Source organism: Peromyscus maniculatus, chromosome 4, assembly GCF_049852395.1.
Source record: "Peromyscus maniculatus bairdii isolate BWxNUB_F1_BW_parent chromosome 4, HU_Pman_BW_mat_3.1, whole genome shotgun sequence".
Lineage (NCBI taxonomy): Eukaryota > Metazoa > Chordata > Mammalia > Rodentia > Cricetidae > Peromyscus > Peromyscus maniculatus.
Window position 1 is genome coordinate 68,174,435 of NC_134855.1, and position 17,877 is coordinate 68,192,311.

General features: G+C 43.0%; 1 protein-coding gene across 1 annotated transcript in view; it reads right to left on the reverse strand.

The window, feature by feature from the left end:
* Positions 1 to 17,877, reverse strand: part of Ddb2 (damage specific DNA binding protein 2) — a 38,187-nt gene that overhangs the window by 1,287 nt on the left and 19,023 nt on the right. The window contains exons 4-7 of the mRNA XM_006984359.4: positions 5,552 to 5,697; positions 4,045 to 4,144; positions 3,787 to 3,964; positions 3,376 to 3,518 (exon numbers count right to left, since the gene is read on the reverse strand). Of these exons, the coding sequence (XP_006984421.2) occupies positions 3,376 to 3,518; positions 3,787 to 3,964; positions 4,045 to 4,144; positions 5,552 to 5,697 (567 nt within the window). The remainder of the gene's footprint in view (positions 1 to 3,375; positions 3,519 to 3,786; positions 3,965 to 4,044; positions 4,145 to 5,551; positions 5,698 to 17,877) is intronic.

Genomic DNA, 17,877 nt, shown 5'->3' on the forward strand with positions numbered 1-17,877 from the left:
AGGTGGAGAACAATTGAGGAAGACACCTGATGTCAACCTCTGGCCTCCACACACAAAATATTCTTTAAGGGTTGGATACCTGGCTCTATGGCAGAGCACTTACATTGCATACAGGAGGCTGTGGGTTTAATTCCAGCATCATACACATACGAGTTGTGTATAATATATACATGTGTGTATATGCATATTTTTTCCCAGTTCTTTCTAACCACTAGTAGGCCAAGAAGAACCCAATACTGCATATAAGACAAACATGGCTGGCTGGATGACTCAGCAGATACCCTGAGTTTGATCTCCAGGGCCTGTGTGGTTGGAGGGGAACACCAACTCTGACCACTTTGCCCACTGTGGCATGAGTGTATAGTCACACACACGAAATCAATAAGTAAGTGTTTTTAATTTTTGAAAAATTTCTCTGGATAGCCTTTTCTGTCCTGGAACTTGCTCTGTAGACCAAGCTAGCCTAAAACTCACAGAGATCCACCGGCCTCTGCCTTGAGTGCTGGGATTAAGGATGTGGGCCAGCACTGCCCAGTCTATATTTTATTTTTTGATAATGTCATACTCTCTGTATGTATCAGGATGGCCTTAAACTACTGGGATTAAATGCATGCACCATCCAGAGGTGGGTAGGGCAGTGGCAGTACACATCTTTAATCCCAGCACTTGGGAGGCAGAAGCAGGTGGCTCTCTGAAAGTTCGAGGCCAGCCTGGTCTACAGAAATAGTTTCATGACAGCCAGGGTTACACAGAGAAACTCCGTGTGGAAAAACAACAAACAAACAAACAAAACAAAACAAAAACAGAAAAGAAAAAAAAAGAAAGGAAAAAAATGTGTATACCATCTGATGAAGATTGACGTATTTTATGTGTATGAGTGCTTTGCTTACATGTATATGTACTGCATGTGTACCTGGTTCCTGCAGAGGCCAAAACAGGGCTCTGGATCAGCTGGACCTGGATAACAGACACTTGTGAGCTGCCACGTAGGTGCTCATGAGCGGAACCCAGGTCCTCTGCAAGAGCAGCTGAACCCAGGTCCTCTGCAAGAGCAGCTGAACCCAGGTCCTCTGCAAGAGCAGCTGAACCCAGGTCCTCTGCAAGAGCAGCTGAACCCAGGTCCTCTGCAAGAGCAGCTGAACCCAGGTCCTCTGCAAGAGCAGCGTATGCTCTTAACCACTCACCGTCTCTCCCGCTCCTCTCTTGCATTTGCTTAAGGTCAAACCAACTTGGACACTTTTGTTTTGTTGTTGCTGGTGTTTTGTTTGTTTGTTTGTTTTATTTTTTGCAGTTCTGGGCACTGAACCCAGGGCCTTGTCCATGCTAGGCAAGGGCTTTACCACTGAACACACCTCTAGCTCTTAACAAATGTTTTCACATCAGCTTTGTTAAGACTTTAACAAAGTTAAACCTAAGAGGTAAACCTATAACAAAGCAAAAAAGCCTCTGGTGAACACCACCAAACGGGACTTGGGTTCGAGGTGACTGCACTCCTAATCCTCCTCCTCTGTCCACACATAACGAAGACTTGGGTGTGGAGTCCTAGTGGGAAGGGGAGAGGAAAGGAAGCGTGCATTCCTTGGTTCACATTAGTCAAAACGAATCTGGCAGTTAGTGGGGTGACAGAATTGGATGGGCTTTTCCTAATTTCAAAACAGTTCTTGATTTTTGGAGACGGGTTGTACTGTATAACCCAGGCAGTCCTCAAACCTGCAATCCTCCTCAACCTAAAGTGCAGGATTGTAGGTGTGTGCTCCAGGTGTGCCTTCAAGGCAGTTCTGAAGGAAGGAAGACAGAAGGAAAAGAGGAGGGAGAGAGAAGTAGACTGGAGACAACTCGATGACTAAGAGCACTGGCGTCTCTTCAAAGGACATAGGTTTCCTAGTACCCACAATGTCAGCTCACAACCATCTGTAACTCAGTTCCAGGGGATCCCATGCCATCATTCTGACCTCTAAGGGCACCAGGCGTGCCCATGGTACACGGACGTACATGCAGATAAGATATCCATACACATTAAATAAATAATATTTAAGAGAAGAACTGGTACATGGAGTGGCTTAGAAGTAGTTGCAAGAAAAAAAATCACAGGTGGATGTTGGCATCACTGGGATAGATGGGACACAGTTTATCAAGATGGGACACAGTCTATCTATCGAGATGGGACACAGCCTATCTACCGAGAGCAATAACTGGCCTTGAACTCCTGACCCTCCTGCTTCTACCCGCCAGGTGCTAGGATTACCAGTGAGTACCACTGCACCTGATATTTTCATGTGCCCTCCTCCTTCCCTAGGGCACTATGCAAGCTATGTGTAAGTACTCTCATTGAGCAACATCCCCAGAAAATCTATTAGTGTGTGTGACAGGATCTCAATATGTAGTCATGGCTGGCCTAGAACTCACAGAGATCCACCTGCCTCTGCCTCCCAAGTGCTGAGATTAAAGGCGTGTGCCACTACACCTGGTTTCAGAAGAACTGTTTTGTTTTGTTTGTTTATTTGTTTCAAGACAGGGTTTCTCTGTGTAGCCTTGGCTATCCTGGAACACTCTGTGTAGACCGGGCTGTCCTTGAACTCATGGAGATCACCTGCCTCTGTCTCCTAGTAGAAAAATTCTTAGTATTGTTTATTTGGGGTTTGACTTGAGTATGTAGGATACTAAGTTATTTACTACGTACTTACCAAGTGCTAGGAATGCTGTCCAGTGCTTTATGTATCCTGACTCCTCCTCACAAAACCCTATCAGTTAAATGCTATTCTCGCTTACAGATGAAACAGAGGTCTAATTTGGGAAACTAAAGGTCTTATTAGGAACCACTTAAACCTGCAAGACAACCCAAGAAGGTTGGATTAGTTTATGGGTCAGCTGCATACATGGGTAACTGAAATAGAGGACAGAACAAAGGGTCAAGGTCATAGAAATGCCCACAGTAAGGTCAATGCTGGTCCGAAAAGCTTAGGAAATTAGCCTATCTGATATACTAAGAAAACTCAAAGGGTGACTGGTGTGGATGGTGGTGCTTGCCTTTGATACAAAGCTCTTGGGAGATAAAAGCAGGTGATCTCTACTAGGTCAAGACTAGCCTGGTCTATAGAGCAAGTTCCAGGCCACCCAGGGCTACTATAGTAAGACTCTACCTGAAAAACAGACAAAGAGACCTCTCAATGGAATTACAGAAATGGGATAAAAGGAGCAGATAGAGCCAAAGAATTAAGGGATTGTGTGTGTGTGTGTGTGTGTGTGTGTGTGTGTGTGTGTGTGTGTGTGAGTGTGTCAATAGCTGAGATAGTAGGCTGCATATGTGACCCTCTCCCCAGCTTGGAAAGATCTGGCCCGTTTCCATCATCATGGACCCCTTCCATTGTCACTCACCTTGATGGGTGTGAGGTGCTGAAAATGACGGTGAGGATGGGTGATCAGGCTCAGGGGGCTATCCCACTGGGAGGCAGAGTAAACCCGAATCTCATTGTTCTGGTCAGTAGTCAGGAGCCGGGCTCCATCCGGGCTAAAGCATGCTGACAAAGTGAAAAGCCCTTCAGCTGAAGGAACCCTAAGCCCCTGGTCTCCTAACCTTCTGAAGTTCCATTCCCTTCCAGGCTGGGGTAGGAGGGGTCAATCTGGACTATGAACAGAAATAGTATAGAAACTCCACCGTCAAAGGAGCAACCCGAGCCAGAAAGGGTGCTAGACTTCAGCTTAGTGAGGGTGGAGTAGGGACTGAGTTGGGGGCCAGTGGTGAGAAAGACAGGGTCCATGAGAAAGGTGGGGTTCGGGATGTCACACCTGCATTGACAGGATACTTGTGAGGCAGTGAGTAGAGGAAGCTGGCTTTCCCTTTAATGTGGCGCAGGTCCCAGATTTTCACTGTCTGATCTATGGATGCTGTGGCCAGAAGCCAATCGCAGCAGGGATTCAGGGCCACGTGGGCTACTTTCTTTTTGTGCATTCTGAGATTCCAAAGCTGCAGAGAAAAGTTTGGTTCGGGTGGAGACACAGAACTAAAGGGGGCTGGGCAGCGGGGGTGGGCCACATAGTACCCACCTCCTTGCCATCTGTGTTCAGCAGGATCACGTGTCCCAGATTGTCTCCTGTGACCACCACGTGGCTCTTGGCAGAAACATCAAGGCTGCAAAACCAGACCCTAGAGGGAGAGAGTGCTGTAAGACGGAGGCCGAGACAGTTACGGTTGTTACTGCCTAGTTATGGTTGCAGCTCCAGTATCTAACAGGCATTCAACAAATACGTGTTGAATCAGTGAGTAACTGTCTAGCTATAATCTCCAGGGAAGGACACTCAGCCTTGTCTACCATACGGAAAGAAGGGGTGAGAGTGACAGGTCAGAAATTTGTCCAGTTATTGCTGGGCCCAGAATCCTCAGCTAGTCCCCAAAGCAGCCAAACCTAAGCCGTAAAGCAGGTCCGAAGGCTAGCTCGCTCCCCGCAGCCCAGGTTCTCAAGAGGCCTGTCCACTGCTCTCACACTCATTACGCTTCGCTCTTCAGAACTCTCCGGCTCTGTTCCTCACAGATGGCGAGAAGTGGACATCTGCCCCTTTCTGAGCACACAGGGAAAAATCAAATACAACCAGAAACCATTTCCTCTTGAGAACGATGTGAAAATCAAGAGACTGAGAAGCGCTACTTCATGGGTCCTGATTCACAGCCAGGAGAGCTCCAAGTCTGGCCAGTCCCTCTCCTGATGGTATGCTTCTTTCTCAGCCTCCTGGGGCAGCCAGAACTACACTCCAGCTGTTAGACCCACTGCACATTCTCATCATTCCTTACAGAACTGTGTCTCTGGCTAGAAACAAAGTGTCTTGCACTTGTAATTTCTCAAGCTACTTGTTCTTTGAAGAGGGTTCTTCTACTCATTAGCATTTCCGTCAAGGAAACAGTACAGCCATTACACCCCAGAAAATGGAGGGCAATAAAACTGCATTTCTTTCTCTCCTTTCTGTAGACCAGGCTGGCCTCAAACTCACAGAGACGCTCAGCTCTGCCTCCTGAGTGCTGGGATTAAAGGTGTGAGCCACGGCTGCCTGGCCCGTTCTTTCTTTCTAAGATAGGCCCTCACTTAGTCCTGGTGGCCTGGCACTCGCTATGTAGACCAGGCTGACCTTGAACTCAGTAACCCACCAGCCTCTGCCTCCCAAGTGCTGGCATTAAAGGCATGTGCCAACACACATGGCTAAACTTCAGTTCTTAATTCCTGCACTACTCTGTAAACGCCTTTCTAAACAAATGACCTGTTGACTACTTACTTATCCAGTGAAAGTAAAGGCCTAGTTCAATATGGACACGACTTACAGAAGTGATTAAACCCTTCCGTCAAAGACAAGAGCTGAGGATCCAGAGCACATTCCTCGTACAATGACCCACTTGGATCAAAGTCAGAGCAGCCAGTCTAAAGAAGAAAAGGAGTGCCACAAAGTGGCTAATAGCCTGTCTTCCCTGGGCCCGGTCTGAGGAAAAGAAATGGGGCTGGGTATGTTCTCTGCAGAACTGCATCTAGAGCACAGAAGCTATTTCCTTACGAGTTAAACTACTCACTTGCAAGAGCTTGAGCTGGTATAAACTCGGAGAGTGTTGCCTTTAAAATCCTGCAGCCTGGTTGTTCCCTCCATTGAGGAAGCAAAAAACTGGTTGGAATTGAGAAGGTTAAACTTCAGCCCAGTGATGCTTCCTCCAGCTCCAATCTAACATGAGGAAAGGAAGAGCCAGTGAGTGATGATGAGCCACAAGTGAGGAACCAGGCCTGGGCACATGAACACACTAAGGCAGAAACACCAAGGTCAGCTTAGATATCTGATATTAGAATACTCTTTATGTTTTTTCTCTGTGTAGTTTTGGTGCCTGTCCTGGATCTCGCTCTGTAGACCAGGCTGGCCTCGAACTCACAGAGATCCGCCTGGCTCCGCCTCCCGAGTGCTGAGATTAAAGGCGTGCGCCACCACCACCACCACCGCCCAGCTACTCTTTATTTTTTAGGCTTTATTTTGACTTTTATATTTTCAGGTAGCAAACATAACTGGTTATGGTACACAGTTCTGTGAATTTCAACACAGACACTGAATATTCTATCCACCCCCAAAATTAAGATGCAGAAACTTTCTGTTAATCCCACAAAAACTCCCTCAGGCTCTCCTACTTTATTACATTTACCCCCTTAAACTGAACCTCTGGAAATCAGTGTGCTCTTTTTAGAAGAGGGTCAGCTCGGAAGAGTGGTAAGGTGTGTAGGGCAGGAAATGATCTGTGTTCTTTCCTTCCAGACATTCCAGACAGTGATGACACAAACGGGAAGAGTCTGGAGGTACAGCAAGTGTTAGAGCGCTTGCCTAGTAAGGACAAGGTCCTAGGCTGGACTCCCAACTACACCCCCCCCCCCGAAATTAAAAAGGGAGAGGAGTAACACCTATGACTTAACCTTATTAAGCAGTTTTTTGTTTGTTTGTTTGTTTGTTTGTTTATTTATTTTTGAGACAAGATTTCTCTATGTAGCTTTGGAGCCTGTCCTGGAACTCGCTCTGTAGACCAGGCTGGCCTCGAACTCACAGAGATCCGCCTGGCTCTGCCTCCCGAGTGCTGGGATTAAAGGCATGCGCCATCACTGCCCGGCCTAAGCAGTTTTTATAGAGGCTAGAGAGATGGCTTAGTGGTGAAGAGCACCTACTGCTCGTCTAGAGGACCAGAGTTCAGTTCCTAGCACCCATGTAGGACGGCTCAACTGGCCTTTTCTGGCCTCCACAGGCACTTCTGTACACATGGGATACACTCACACAGACAGACACATAAATAAATAAACAAACAAATAAATAACTATAAAAAACCAAAAACCCGGCTGGGCGGTGGTGGCGCACGCCTTTAATCCCAGCACTCAGGAGGCAGAGCCAGGTGGATCTCTGTGAGTTCGAGGCCAGCCTGGGCTACCAAGTGAGTTCCAGGAAAGGCGCAAAGCTACACAGAGAAACCCTGTCTCAAAAAACCAAAAACAAAACAAAACAAAAACAAAACAAAAAAAAAAAAACCCACAAAAACCCAGGCATGGGAGCACACACCTTTAATCCCAGCACTCTATAGGCAGACACAGGCAGATCTCTGTGAGTTCAAAACCTGCCTGGTCTACATAGTGAGTTCCAGGACAGCCAGGGCTAATGGACTGTCTCAAATAAATAACAGATACAATAAGAGTGGCAGTGGCAGCACATGCCTTCAATGAGGCAGAGGCAAGCAGATCTCTGTGAGTTTGAAAGCAGTCTGGTTTATAGAGCAAGTTCCAGGACAGCCAATGTTACACAGAGAAGCTCTGTCTGGAAGAACAAACAAACAAACAAAAAACAAAGAAAGAAAGAAATTAATCAAGCCAGGCATGGTGGCATGTGCCTGTAATCCCAGCACCAAGCAGGAATTCAAGGCCATCCTGGGCCTTGTTTCTAAAACAATGAGAACTTGTTTCCCAAAAAATAATAAACAGAATTTTGTCAAGCATCAAAGGAAACAGTTAAGAGTGAAAAAGCAATCTATAGAACTCGAGAAAATGCTTTAAAGTCATAAACTTGAGAAGAGGTTAATATCCATTAAAACGCCTATTAACTCAAAAACCATAACTTAACAACAAAAACCAAATATCCAAGACGGCACACAGATGTCCAACAAACATATGAGAAGAAATCAACATCATTTAGAGAAACACAAAGGAAGCTACAATGCTACCACCTCACACACCTTACAATGCCACCCTCAAAAGAATGGAAAACAACTAATGTTGGGGAGTATTTGGAGGAACTGGAATTCTTGTGTACTCTTTATTTTTTATTGAAAATAGATTTTTTAAAAGATTTTATTATTTATATATATGAGTACTTTATTTGCTTGTACAACTTTATGCCAGAAGAGGGCATCAGACCCCACCAGAGATGGTAATGAGCCACCATGTGGTTGCTGGGAGTTGAACTCAGGACCTATGCAAGAGCAGTTAGTGCTCTTAACAACTGAGCCATCTCTCCAGCCCCAAAATAGATTTTTAAAAAATTATTTATTTATTTATTTGTTTGTTTGTTTATTTTTGGTTTTTTGAGACAGAGTTTCTCTGTGTAGTTTTGGTGCCTTTCCTGGAGCTCACTCTGTAAACCAGGCTGACCTTGAACTCACAGACATCCACCTGACTCTGCCTCCCGAGTGCTGGGATTAAAGGCGTGTGCCACTGCCGCCTGGCCAAAATAGATTTTTTTTAAAAAAGATTTATTTATTTATTTATTTATTTATTTATTTATTTATTTATTTATTTATTAAGTATATAGTGTCTACATGAATGCCTGCATGACAGAAGAGGGCATCAAATCCCATTATCGATGTCACGATGTGGTTGCTGGGAATTGAACCCAGGACCTCTGGAAAAGTAGCCAGTGCTCTTAACCATTGAGCCATCTCTCCAGCCCAAAAATAGATTTTAAAAAATATAATATATTCTGATCATGGCTTCTCTTATGCCACCTTGCACACTCTTGGTGGCAATGTAATGTAAGATGGTGTAGCCACTATTGAGAACAGTATAGGGGTTCTTCAAAAAAATAGCATTAACATTTGATCCAGCAATCCCACTTCTGGGTATACATCCCAAAGAACAGAACACAGGTTATCTCAAAGAGCTATTGAGAGGACCAAGGGCTGGAGAGATGGCTCAGCCATTAAAGGCTAGGCTCAAAACCAAAAATATAAGAGAGGACCGAGCAAACACCATAACAGGATGCTCAATCTTCTCTCAGATATTAGGCCTCAATTTCAGTTTCCTGAGACTGGACATGCGGTTTCTAAGGAAGCCATGAACAAAAGGTAATTAATCACTGGTGCCCCTGACAACAGGGACAGGGAGGTAGGATGCACCAAGCCTAGGCCACTGAGCCAGTACGAACTAGGCCAGCCAGCCTCTACAGCAGCTCAAGGACAAGCCTGGGACCTATCCAGGCCTGCCCCAAAATGGAAAACTGTAGCCATGTGCTGTGGGATGGTCTGTATGTCAAATTACTCTGATTGGTCAATAAATAAAACACTGATTGGCCAGTGGCCAGGCAGGAAGTATAGGCAGGACTAACAGAGAGGAGACAAGAAAGAACAGGAAAGCAGAAGGAGTCACTGCCAGCCACGGCCAGGACAAGCAGCATGTAAAGATGCTGGTAAGCCACGAGCCACGTGGCAAGGTATAGATTAATGGAAATGGATTAATTTAAGCTATAAGAACAGTTAGCAAGAAGCCTGCAACGGCCATACAGTTTGTAAGCAATATAAGTCTCTGTGTTTACTTGGTTGGGTCTGAGCGGCTGTGGGACTGGCGGGTGACAGAGATTTGTCCTGACAAATCTAGCTACAGCCATGACCAGCCTATAACTAGCCCTGGCCAATTAGAATGTACTGATATGATTGCCACTTGCTTGAGCCAATCATATCTAAAATGACCTAACTGCCCTAGGAACTCCCCTTCAGCTGGGCTTAAAAGGAGCCCAGACGTCTCTCTTAGGGTCTTCACCATCTTGCCTTTGTGTGGGATGGCAGGCCCCAGCATGTTGGAATAATAAATGTTCTTGCAGATTGCATGTGGATGGTGGTCTTTGTGGGACTTCTCCAGGACCCTAACACTATGCACACACCTATCTTCATTACAACATCATTCAAAATAGGCAAATGGTGGAGTAAATTCAAATGCCATTCTATAAGAAAATGTGGGACTGAGGCTGGAGGGATGGTTCAGCTGTTAAGAGCACTGACTGCTTTAGAAGAGGACCTGGGTTCAATTTCCAGCACCCACATAGAAGTTCACAACTGTCTTTAATTCCAGTTCCAGGGGATTTTACACCCTCTCCTGGCCTCTAAGGGCACTGCTCTCTCTCTCTCTCTCTCTCTCTCTCTCACACACACACACACACACACACACACACACACACACACTTAAAAAGGAATAAAATTTATGGAAGAAAGAAAGAAAGAAAAAGAAAGGAAGGAAGAGAGAAAGAAAGAAAGAAAGGAAAAAGGAAAAAAAGAAAATGTAGGAATGTGTGCTGTGGGATGGTCTGTATGTCAAATGCTCTGATTGGTCAATAAATAAAACACTGATTGGCCAGGCAGGAAGTACAGGTGGGAATAACAGGAGAATTGAGAGAATAGGAAGTTGGGAGGAGACACTGCCAGCCGCCGCCATAACAAGCAGCATTTGAAGATGCCCGTAAGCCATGAGCCACATGGCAAGGTATAGATTTATAGAAATAGATTAATGTAAAAATGTAAGAACTAGATAGCTAGAAGCCTGAGCCGTTAGGCCAAACAGTTTAAATAATATAAGTGTCTATGTGTTTATTCTATAAGTGGGCTGTCGGGCTGCTGGGGTTTGGCGGGATCTGGAGAGAAAACTCTCCAGCTACAAATGTGGGTGTGTAATGGAATATTATCCAGCCTTATCAGAGAAGGCCAGGCACGGTGGCATTCAGGAAGCTGAGGCAGGATGACTGCAAGCTTAAGACCATCCATGGCTAGTCAGATTTGTTTTGGTTTTTGTTTTGTTTTGTTTTTTGAGACAGGGTTTCTCTGTGTAACAGCTTTGGCTTTCCTGAAACTCACTCCGTAGACCAAGCTGGCCTTGAACTCACAGAGCTCTGCCTGCCTCTGCCTCCCAAGTGCTGGGATTAAGGCATGCACCACCACCGCCTGGCTGATGGTGCACACCTTTAATCCCAGCACTCTAGGCAGAGCCAGGTGGATTTCTTTGAGTTCGAGGCCAGCCTGGTTTAGAGTGAGTTCCAGGAAAGGCACCAAAACTACACAGAGAAATCCTGTCTTGAAAAACAAAACAAAACAAAACAAAACAAAACAAAACAAAAAAAGTGTGCACCACCACACCTGGCAAGATTATCTTAAATGAAAATTTAAAAAAGCAAATGACAACAATGAGAAAAGCTTTGGCATCAATCATACCAAGTCTTCAACAGGGTTAGCAAGATGGTTCAGTGGCCAGTCTGAAGAAACAGCTGAGGAGTTGGCGAGTGAGCAGAGTGCGACTGAGAACACAAGAGAAGGAGTCATCCAGCCACCAAACCAGGTCACGGGAGTCACAAGCCCACCCTACACCAACTGGGAATAGGTAAGGCCCTATCTCCAGACTGGCAGACCAGGTCTCTAGCCCGTAGGTCCCAGGGGCACATTATGTGCCCCTCCCCCCAGCCATTGGAGCCCCAGGGACTGGACAGCGGCTTCTTTCCCTGCCCTCTCACCAAGAAAACCATCCCATGTGACACCAACAACCACCAGAGCCATAAGCCCACCCTGCACCGATTGGGAACAGCTGCTCCCTGAGACAGAACCCACTAACACTGATTGGACTAAGCTGCTCCCAGAGAAACAGCACCCATCAGCACCGATTAGACCAAGAACTCCCAGTGGACCAAGACTACCAATTGGAACAAGAGAGGTACCCTCAGACACAGACACTGCCTGCACTGAGCAGAGGAAGAGATGAGTAGACGCCAGTGCAAAAACACAGGCAACAACATAAAGACCTATATGACACCATCAAAACCTAGTGGTTCTACACCTGCAAGACCTGAACATACCAAGGCAGAAGAAGCAGAAGAAATCAATCCTAACAATGACTTTAAGAAGATGATAGAGGCCCTTAAAGAGGAAATGAAATGGAAGAAAAAACAAACAAAAAATTGGAAGAAATCAAAGAAAGCCAAGAAAAAGCAATTAAACAAATGAAGGAAACAATTCAAGATTTAAAAGTTGAAATCGAGACAATAAAGAAGACACAGACGGGGGGAATGAATAGAAAATCTGACTAAATGAACAGGAACTACAGATGCAAGTTAACCAACAGAATGCAAGAGATGGAACAGAGAACCTCTGACATTGAAGACACAATAGAAAAAATAGATTAGTCAGTCAAAGAAAACACTAAAGCAAAAAAGTTGTAACACAAAACGTCCAGGAAATTTGGGACACCATGAAAAGACCAAACCTAGGAATAATAGGGATAGAAGAAGGAGAAGAATACCAACTCAAAGGCACAGAAAATATATTCAACAAAATCTTAGAAGAAAAGTTTCCCAACCTAAGGAAAGAAATACAAGAAGCTTACAGAATACCAAATAGGCTGGATCCAAAAAAAAAAAAAAAAAAAAAAAAAGTCCCCTTGCCACATAATAACTAAACCACTAAACATACAGAATAAAGAAAAAATATTAAGAACCACAAAGGAAAAAGGCCAAGTAGCATAAACATAAAGGTAGAACCATCAGAATACCACCAGACTTCTCAATGGAGACTATGAAAGCTAGTGTTTGTCCTGGACAAACACTATGCAGACACTAAGAGACCATGGATGCCAACCCAGATTATTATACCCAGCAACACTCTTCAATCACCATAGACAGAGTAAACAAAATATTCCTTGATAAAATGAAATTTAAACAATATCTATCCACAAATCCAGTCCTACAGAAAGCACTAGAAGGAAAAATCCAACCTAAGGAAATTAGACACACCCCATGAAAACTCAGGCAATAGATAATCCCACACCAACAAATACCAAAGAAGGGAAACACAACACTACCACCAAAAAATAACAGGAATTAACAATCACTGGTCATTAATATCCATAAATATCAATGGTCTCAACTCACCTATAAAAGACACAGGCTAACAGAATGGATACAAAACAGGATCCATCCTTCTGCTGCATACAAGAAACACACCTAAACTTCAAAGACAGATACTACCTCAGACTAAAAGGCTGGGAAAAAGCTTTCCAATAAAATGGACTTAAGAAGCAAGCTGGTGTAGCTATCCTAATATCTAATAAAATCGACTTCAAACTAAAAACAATCAAAAGAGATTGAGATCGTGAAGAACATTACCTATTCATCACAGGGAAAATCCACCAAGATGAAGTCTCAACTCTGAACATTTATGCTCCAAATACAAAGGCACCACATTTTTTTTTTTTTTTTTTTTTTTTGGTTTTTCGAGACAGGGTTTCTCTGTGTAGCTTTGTGCCTTTCCTGGAACTCACTTGGTAGCCCAGGCTGGCCTCGAACTCACAGAGATCTGCCTGGCTCTGCCTCCCGAGTGCTGGGATTAAAGGCGTGCACCACCACCGGCACCCACATTTGTAAAAGAAACATTACTAAAGCTTAAATCACACATCAAACCCCACACATTAGTAGTGGAAGATTTCAACACACCGTTCTCACCAATGGAACTTAACAGAGAAATAAAGGACCTAACAGAAGTTATGACTCAAATGGACTTAATAGATATCTACTGAACATTCCACCCTAACACAAAAGAATATACCTTCTTGCCAGGGCAGTGGTGGTGCACGCCTTTAATCCCAGCACTTGGGAGGCAGAGGCAGGTGGATCTCTGTGAGTTCGAGGCTGGTCTACAGAGTGAGTTCCAGGAGAGGTGCAAAGCTACACAGAGAAACCCTGTCTCAAAAAAAGGGCAGGGGGGGGGGGTTTGGGGATTTAGCTCAGTGGTAGAGCGCTTGCTTAGCAAGCGCAAGGCCCTGGGTTTGGTCCTCAGCTACAGAAGGAAAAAAAAAAAAAAAGAATATACCTTCTTCTCCACACCCTGTGGAACCTTCTCAAAAACTGACCATATGCTGGGTCACAAAGCAAACCTCAACAGACACAAAAACATTGGAATAACCTCCTGTATTTTATCGGATCACCAGGCCTTAAAGTTAGAGTTCAACAACAACAGAAATTATAGAAAGCCTACAATCTCATGGAAACTGAATAATGCCCAACTGAAGCACCAATGGGTCAAGGAAGAAATAAAGAAAGAAATTAAAGATTTCCTAGAATTCAATGAAAATGAAAGTACAACATACCCAAATTTATGAGACACTATGAAAGCAGTGCTAAGAGGAAAATTCATAGCACTAAATGCCCACATAAAGAATATAAAGAAATCTGACACTAGTAACTTAACAGCACACCTGAAAGCTCTAGAACAAGAAGCAAACTCACCCAGGAGGAATAGACACCAGGAAATAATCAAATTGAGGGCTGAAATCAATAAAAAAGAAACAAAGAGAACAATACAAAGAATCAATGAAACAAAGAGTTGGTTCTTTGAGAAAATCAACAAGATAGACAAGGCCTTATCCAGACGAACCAAAAGGCAGAGAGAGAGCATCCAAATCAACAAAATCAGAAATGAAAAGGGGGACATAACAACAGACAGTGAGGAAATCCAGAGAATCATCAGGTCATACTTCAAAAACCTGTACTCCACAAAATTAGAAAATCTGAAAGAAATGGACAATTTTCTGGATAGGTACCACATACCAAAGTTAAATCTAGACCAGATAAACTATTTAAATAGACCAATAACCTCTAAAGAAATAGAAACAGTCATTAAAAATCTCCCAACCAAAAAAAAAGCCCAGGGCCAGATGGTTTCAGTGCAGAATTCTACCAGATTTTCAAAGGAGAGCTAATACCAATACTCTTCAAATTGTTCCACACAATAGAAACAGAAGGAACATTACTAAACTGTTTTTATGAGGCTACAGTTACCCTGATATCCAAGCCACACAAAGATGCAACAAAGACAGAGAATTACAGACCAATCTCCCTCATGAACATTGATGCAAAAATACTCAATAAAATACTGGCTAACCGAATCTAAGCACACATCAAAACAATTATCCACCATGACCAAGTAGGCTTCATCCAAAGGAATGCAAGGATGGTTCAACATACGAAAATCTGTCAATGTGATACACCATATAAACAAACTGAAAGAAAAAAACCACATGATCATCTCATTAGAATCTGAAAAAGCCTTTGACAAAATCCAACACCTCTTCATTATAAAGGTCTTGGAGAGATCAGGAATACAAGGAACATACCTAAACATAATAAAGGCAATTTACAGCAAGTCAACAGCCACCATCAAATTAAACGGAGAGAAACTCAAAGCAATTCCACTAAAATCAAGAACAAGACAAGGCTGTCCACTCTCCCCATATTTATTCAATATAGTACTTGAAGTTCTAGCTAGAGCAATAAGACAACAAAAGGAGATCAAAGGGAAAGAAATTGGAAAGGAAGAAGTCAAACTTTCACTATTTGCAGATGATATAGTATATATAAGTGACCCCAAAAATTCTACCAGGGAAATTCTACAGCTGATAAACTCCTTCAGTAATGTGGCAGGATACAAGATCAACTCAAAAAAATCAGTAGCCCTCCTATATACAAATGATAAAAGGGCTGAGAAAGAAATCAGGGAAACATCACCCTTTACAATAGCCACAAATAATATAAAATACCTTGGGGTAACTCTAACTAAGCAAGCAAAGGACTTGTATGATAAGAACTTTAAGTATGAAGAAAAAAATTGAAGAAGATATCAGAAAATGGAAATATGTCCCATGCTCACTAGGTAGGATTAATATAGTAAAAATGGCAATCTTACCAAAAGCAATCTACAGATTCAATGCAATCCCCAACAAAATCCCAATACAGTTCTTCACAGACTTTGAAAAAACAATACTCAACTTCATATGGAAAAACAAAAGACCCAGGATAGCTAAAAGAATTCTGTACAATAAAGACACCTCTGGAGGCATCACCATTCCTGAGCTCAAGCTCTACTATAGAACTATAGTAATAAAAACAGCTTGGTACTGGCATAAAAACCCGACATATGGACCAATGGAATCGAACTGAATACTCTGACATTAATCCGCACACATATGAACACCTGATTTTTGACAAAGAAACCAAAACTATACAATGGAAAAAAGAAAGTATCTTTAACAAATTGTGCTGGCATAACTGGATGTCAACATGTAGAAGACTGCAAATAGATCCATATCTGTCACCATGCACAAAATTCAAGTCCAAGTGGATCAAAGACCTCAACATAAATCCAGTTACACTGAACTTGATAGAAGAGAAAGTAGGAAGTACTCTTGAATGCATGGGCACAGGAGATCACTTCCTAAATACCAGTAGCACAGACACTGAGAGCAACAATTAATAAATGGGACCTCTTGAAACTGAGAAGCTTTTGTAGAGTAAAGGACACAGTCAATAAGAAAAAGACAGCTGATAGAATGGGAAAAGATCTTCACCAACCCACATCTGAGAGAGAGCTGATCTCCAAAGTATATAAAGAACTCAAGAAACTAGAGTTTCATCAAAATACTGAACAATCCAATTTAAAAAAAAAGGGGGGGGGGGGCTACAGAGCTAAACAGAGAATTCTCAAAAGAAGAATATCAAATGGCTGAAAGACATTTAAGGAAATGCTCAACATCCTTAGTCATCAGAGAAATGCAAATCAAAATGACTCTAAGATACCACCTTACACGTTAGAATGGCTATGATCAAAATCACTGATGACGGCTGGAGAGATGGCTCAGAGGTTAAGAGCACTGACTACTCTTCCAGAGGTCCTGAGTTCACATGGTGGCTCACAGCCATCTATAATGAGATCTGGTGCCCTCTTCTGGCTTGCAAGGATACATGAAGACAGAATGTTGTATATATAATAAATATATAAATCTTTAAAAAAAAACAAACACGGATGACAGTCTATGTTGGAGAGGATGTGGAGTAAGGGAAACACTCCTCCACTGTTGGTGAGAGTGCAAACTTGTACAACCACTGTGGGAATCTATGGCAGTTTCTCAGAAAATTGGGAATCGATCTACCTTAAGACCCAGCCATACCACTCTTGGGCATATACCCAAGGAATGCTCAATCATACTACAAAGATACATACTCAACTATGTTCACAGTAGCATTATTCGTAATAGGCAGAACCTGGAAACAACCTAGATGCCGGTCAGCTAAAGAATAGATTAAGAAAATGTGGTACATATACACAATGGAGTACTACTCAGCAGAGAAAAACAATGACAGCATGAAATTTGCAGGAAAAAGGATGGAACTAGAAAATATCATCCTGAGTGAGGTAACCCAAACTCAGAAGGACAAACATGGTATGTACTCACTCATAAGTGAATACTAGATATAAATTAAAGGACAATCAGACTGCAACCCACAGATCCAGGGAGGCTACTGGGGGGGGGGGGACCCTAGGATGACAGTGGCCTATAATGTTTGGGTTTTGCCTAATCACTGGGCAAGCTTTAGTGAAACATTTCACTATAAGGATAAGAATTTGTACCGTATCAAGCTGATGAAAGAAAATGCTGGCTGTACTTTCAGGAGGGGAGGCTAAAATCTTTTTAGATTATGGATTAGTGTATAGAAAAATGTCTGCTGTAAATCAAATAGTGAAGGGGAAGAAGAATAGGAATCTCACTTACACAACTTAAGTAAAGCATAGCTCTCTGAACAGATGAAGGTAGGTTTCTTCTGTATCCCAGAATCTAATGAATATTAGTATGTATAATTCAGCTATTATTTGGCTTAAAGGGGCTTATTGGGAAATGTTATCATTTTTACTATTTTCTTTTTTGTTTGTTTGTTTGTTTTTCAAGACAGGGTTTCTCTGTGTAGCTTTGGAGCCTGTCCTGGATCTCTCTCTGTAGCCCAGGCTGGCCTCGAACTCACAGACATCCACCTGCTTCTGCCTCCCAAGTGCTGGGATTAAAGGCATGTGCTACCACTGCCCAGCTTTACTATTTTCTACAGAGAAAATATTTTCCAGTTTCAAATAACCCTGGACTTTTGAATTATAACCTGTTTTATGTTTAAAAAAATAAAAAAATAAAAAAAAAAACCAACTTGGGGCTGGAGAGATGGCTCAGTGGTTAAGAGCACCAACTGCTCTACCAGAGGACCCGGGTTCAATTCTCAGCACCCACATCACAGCTAACAACTGTCTGTAACTCTAAGATC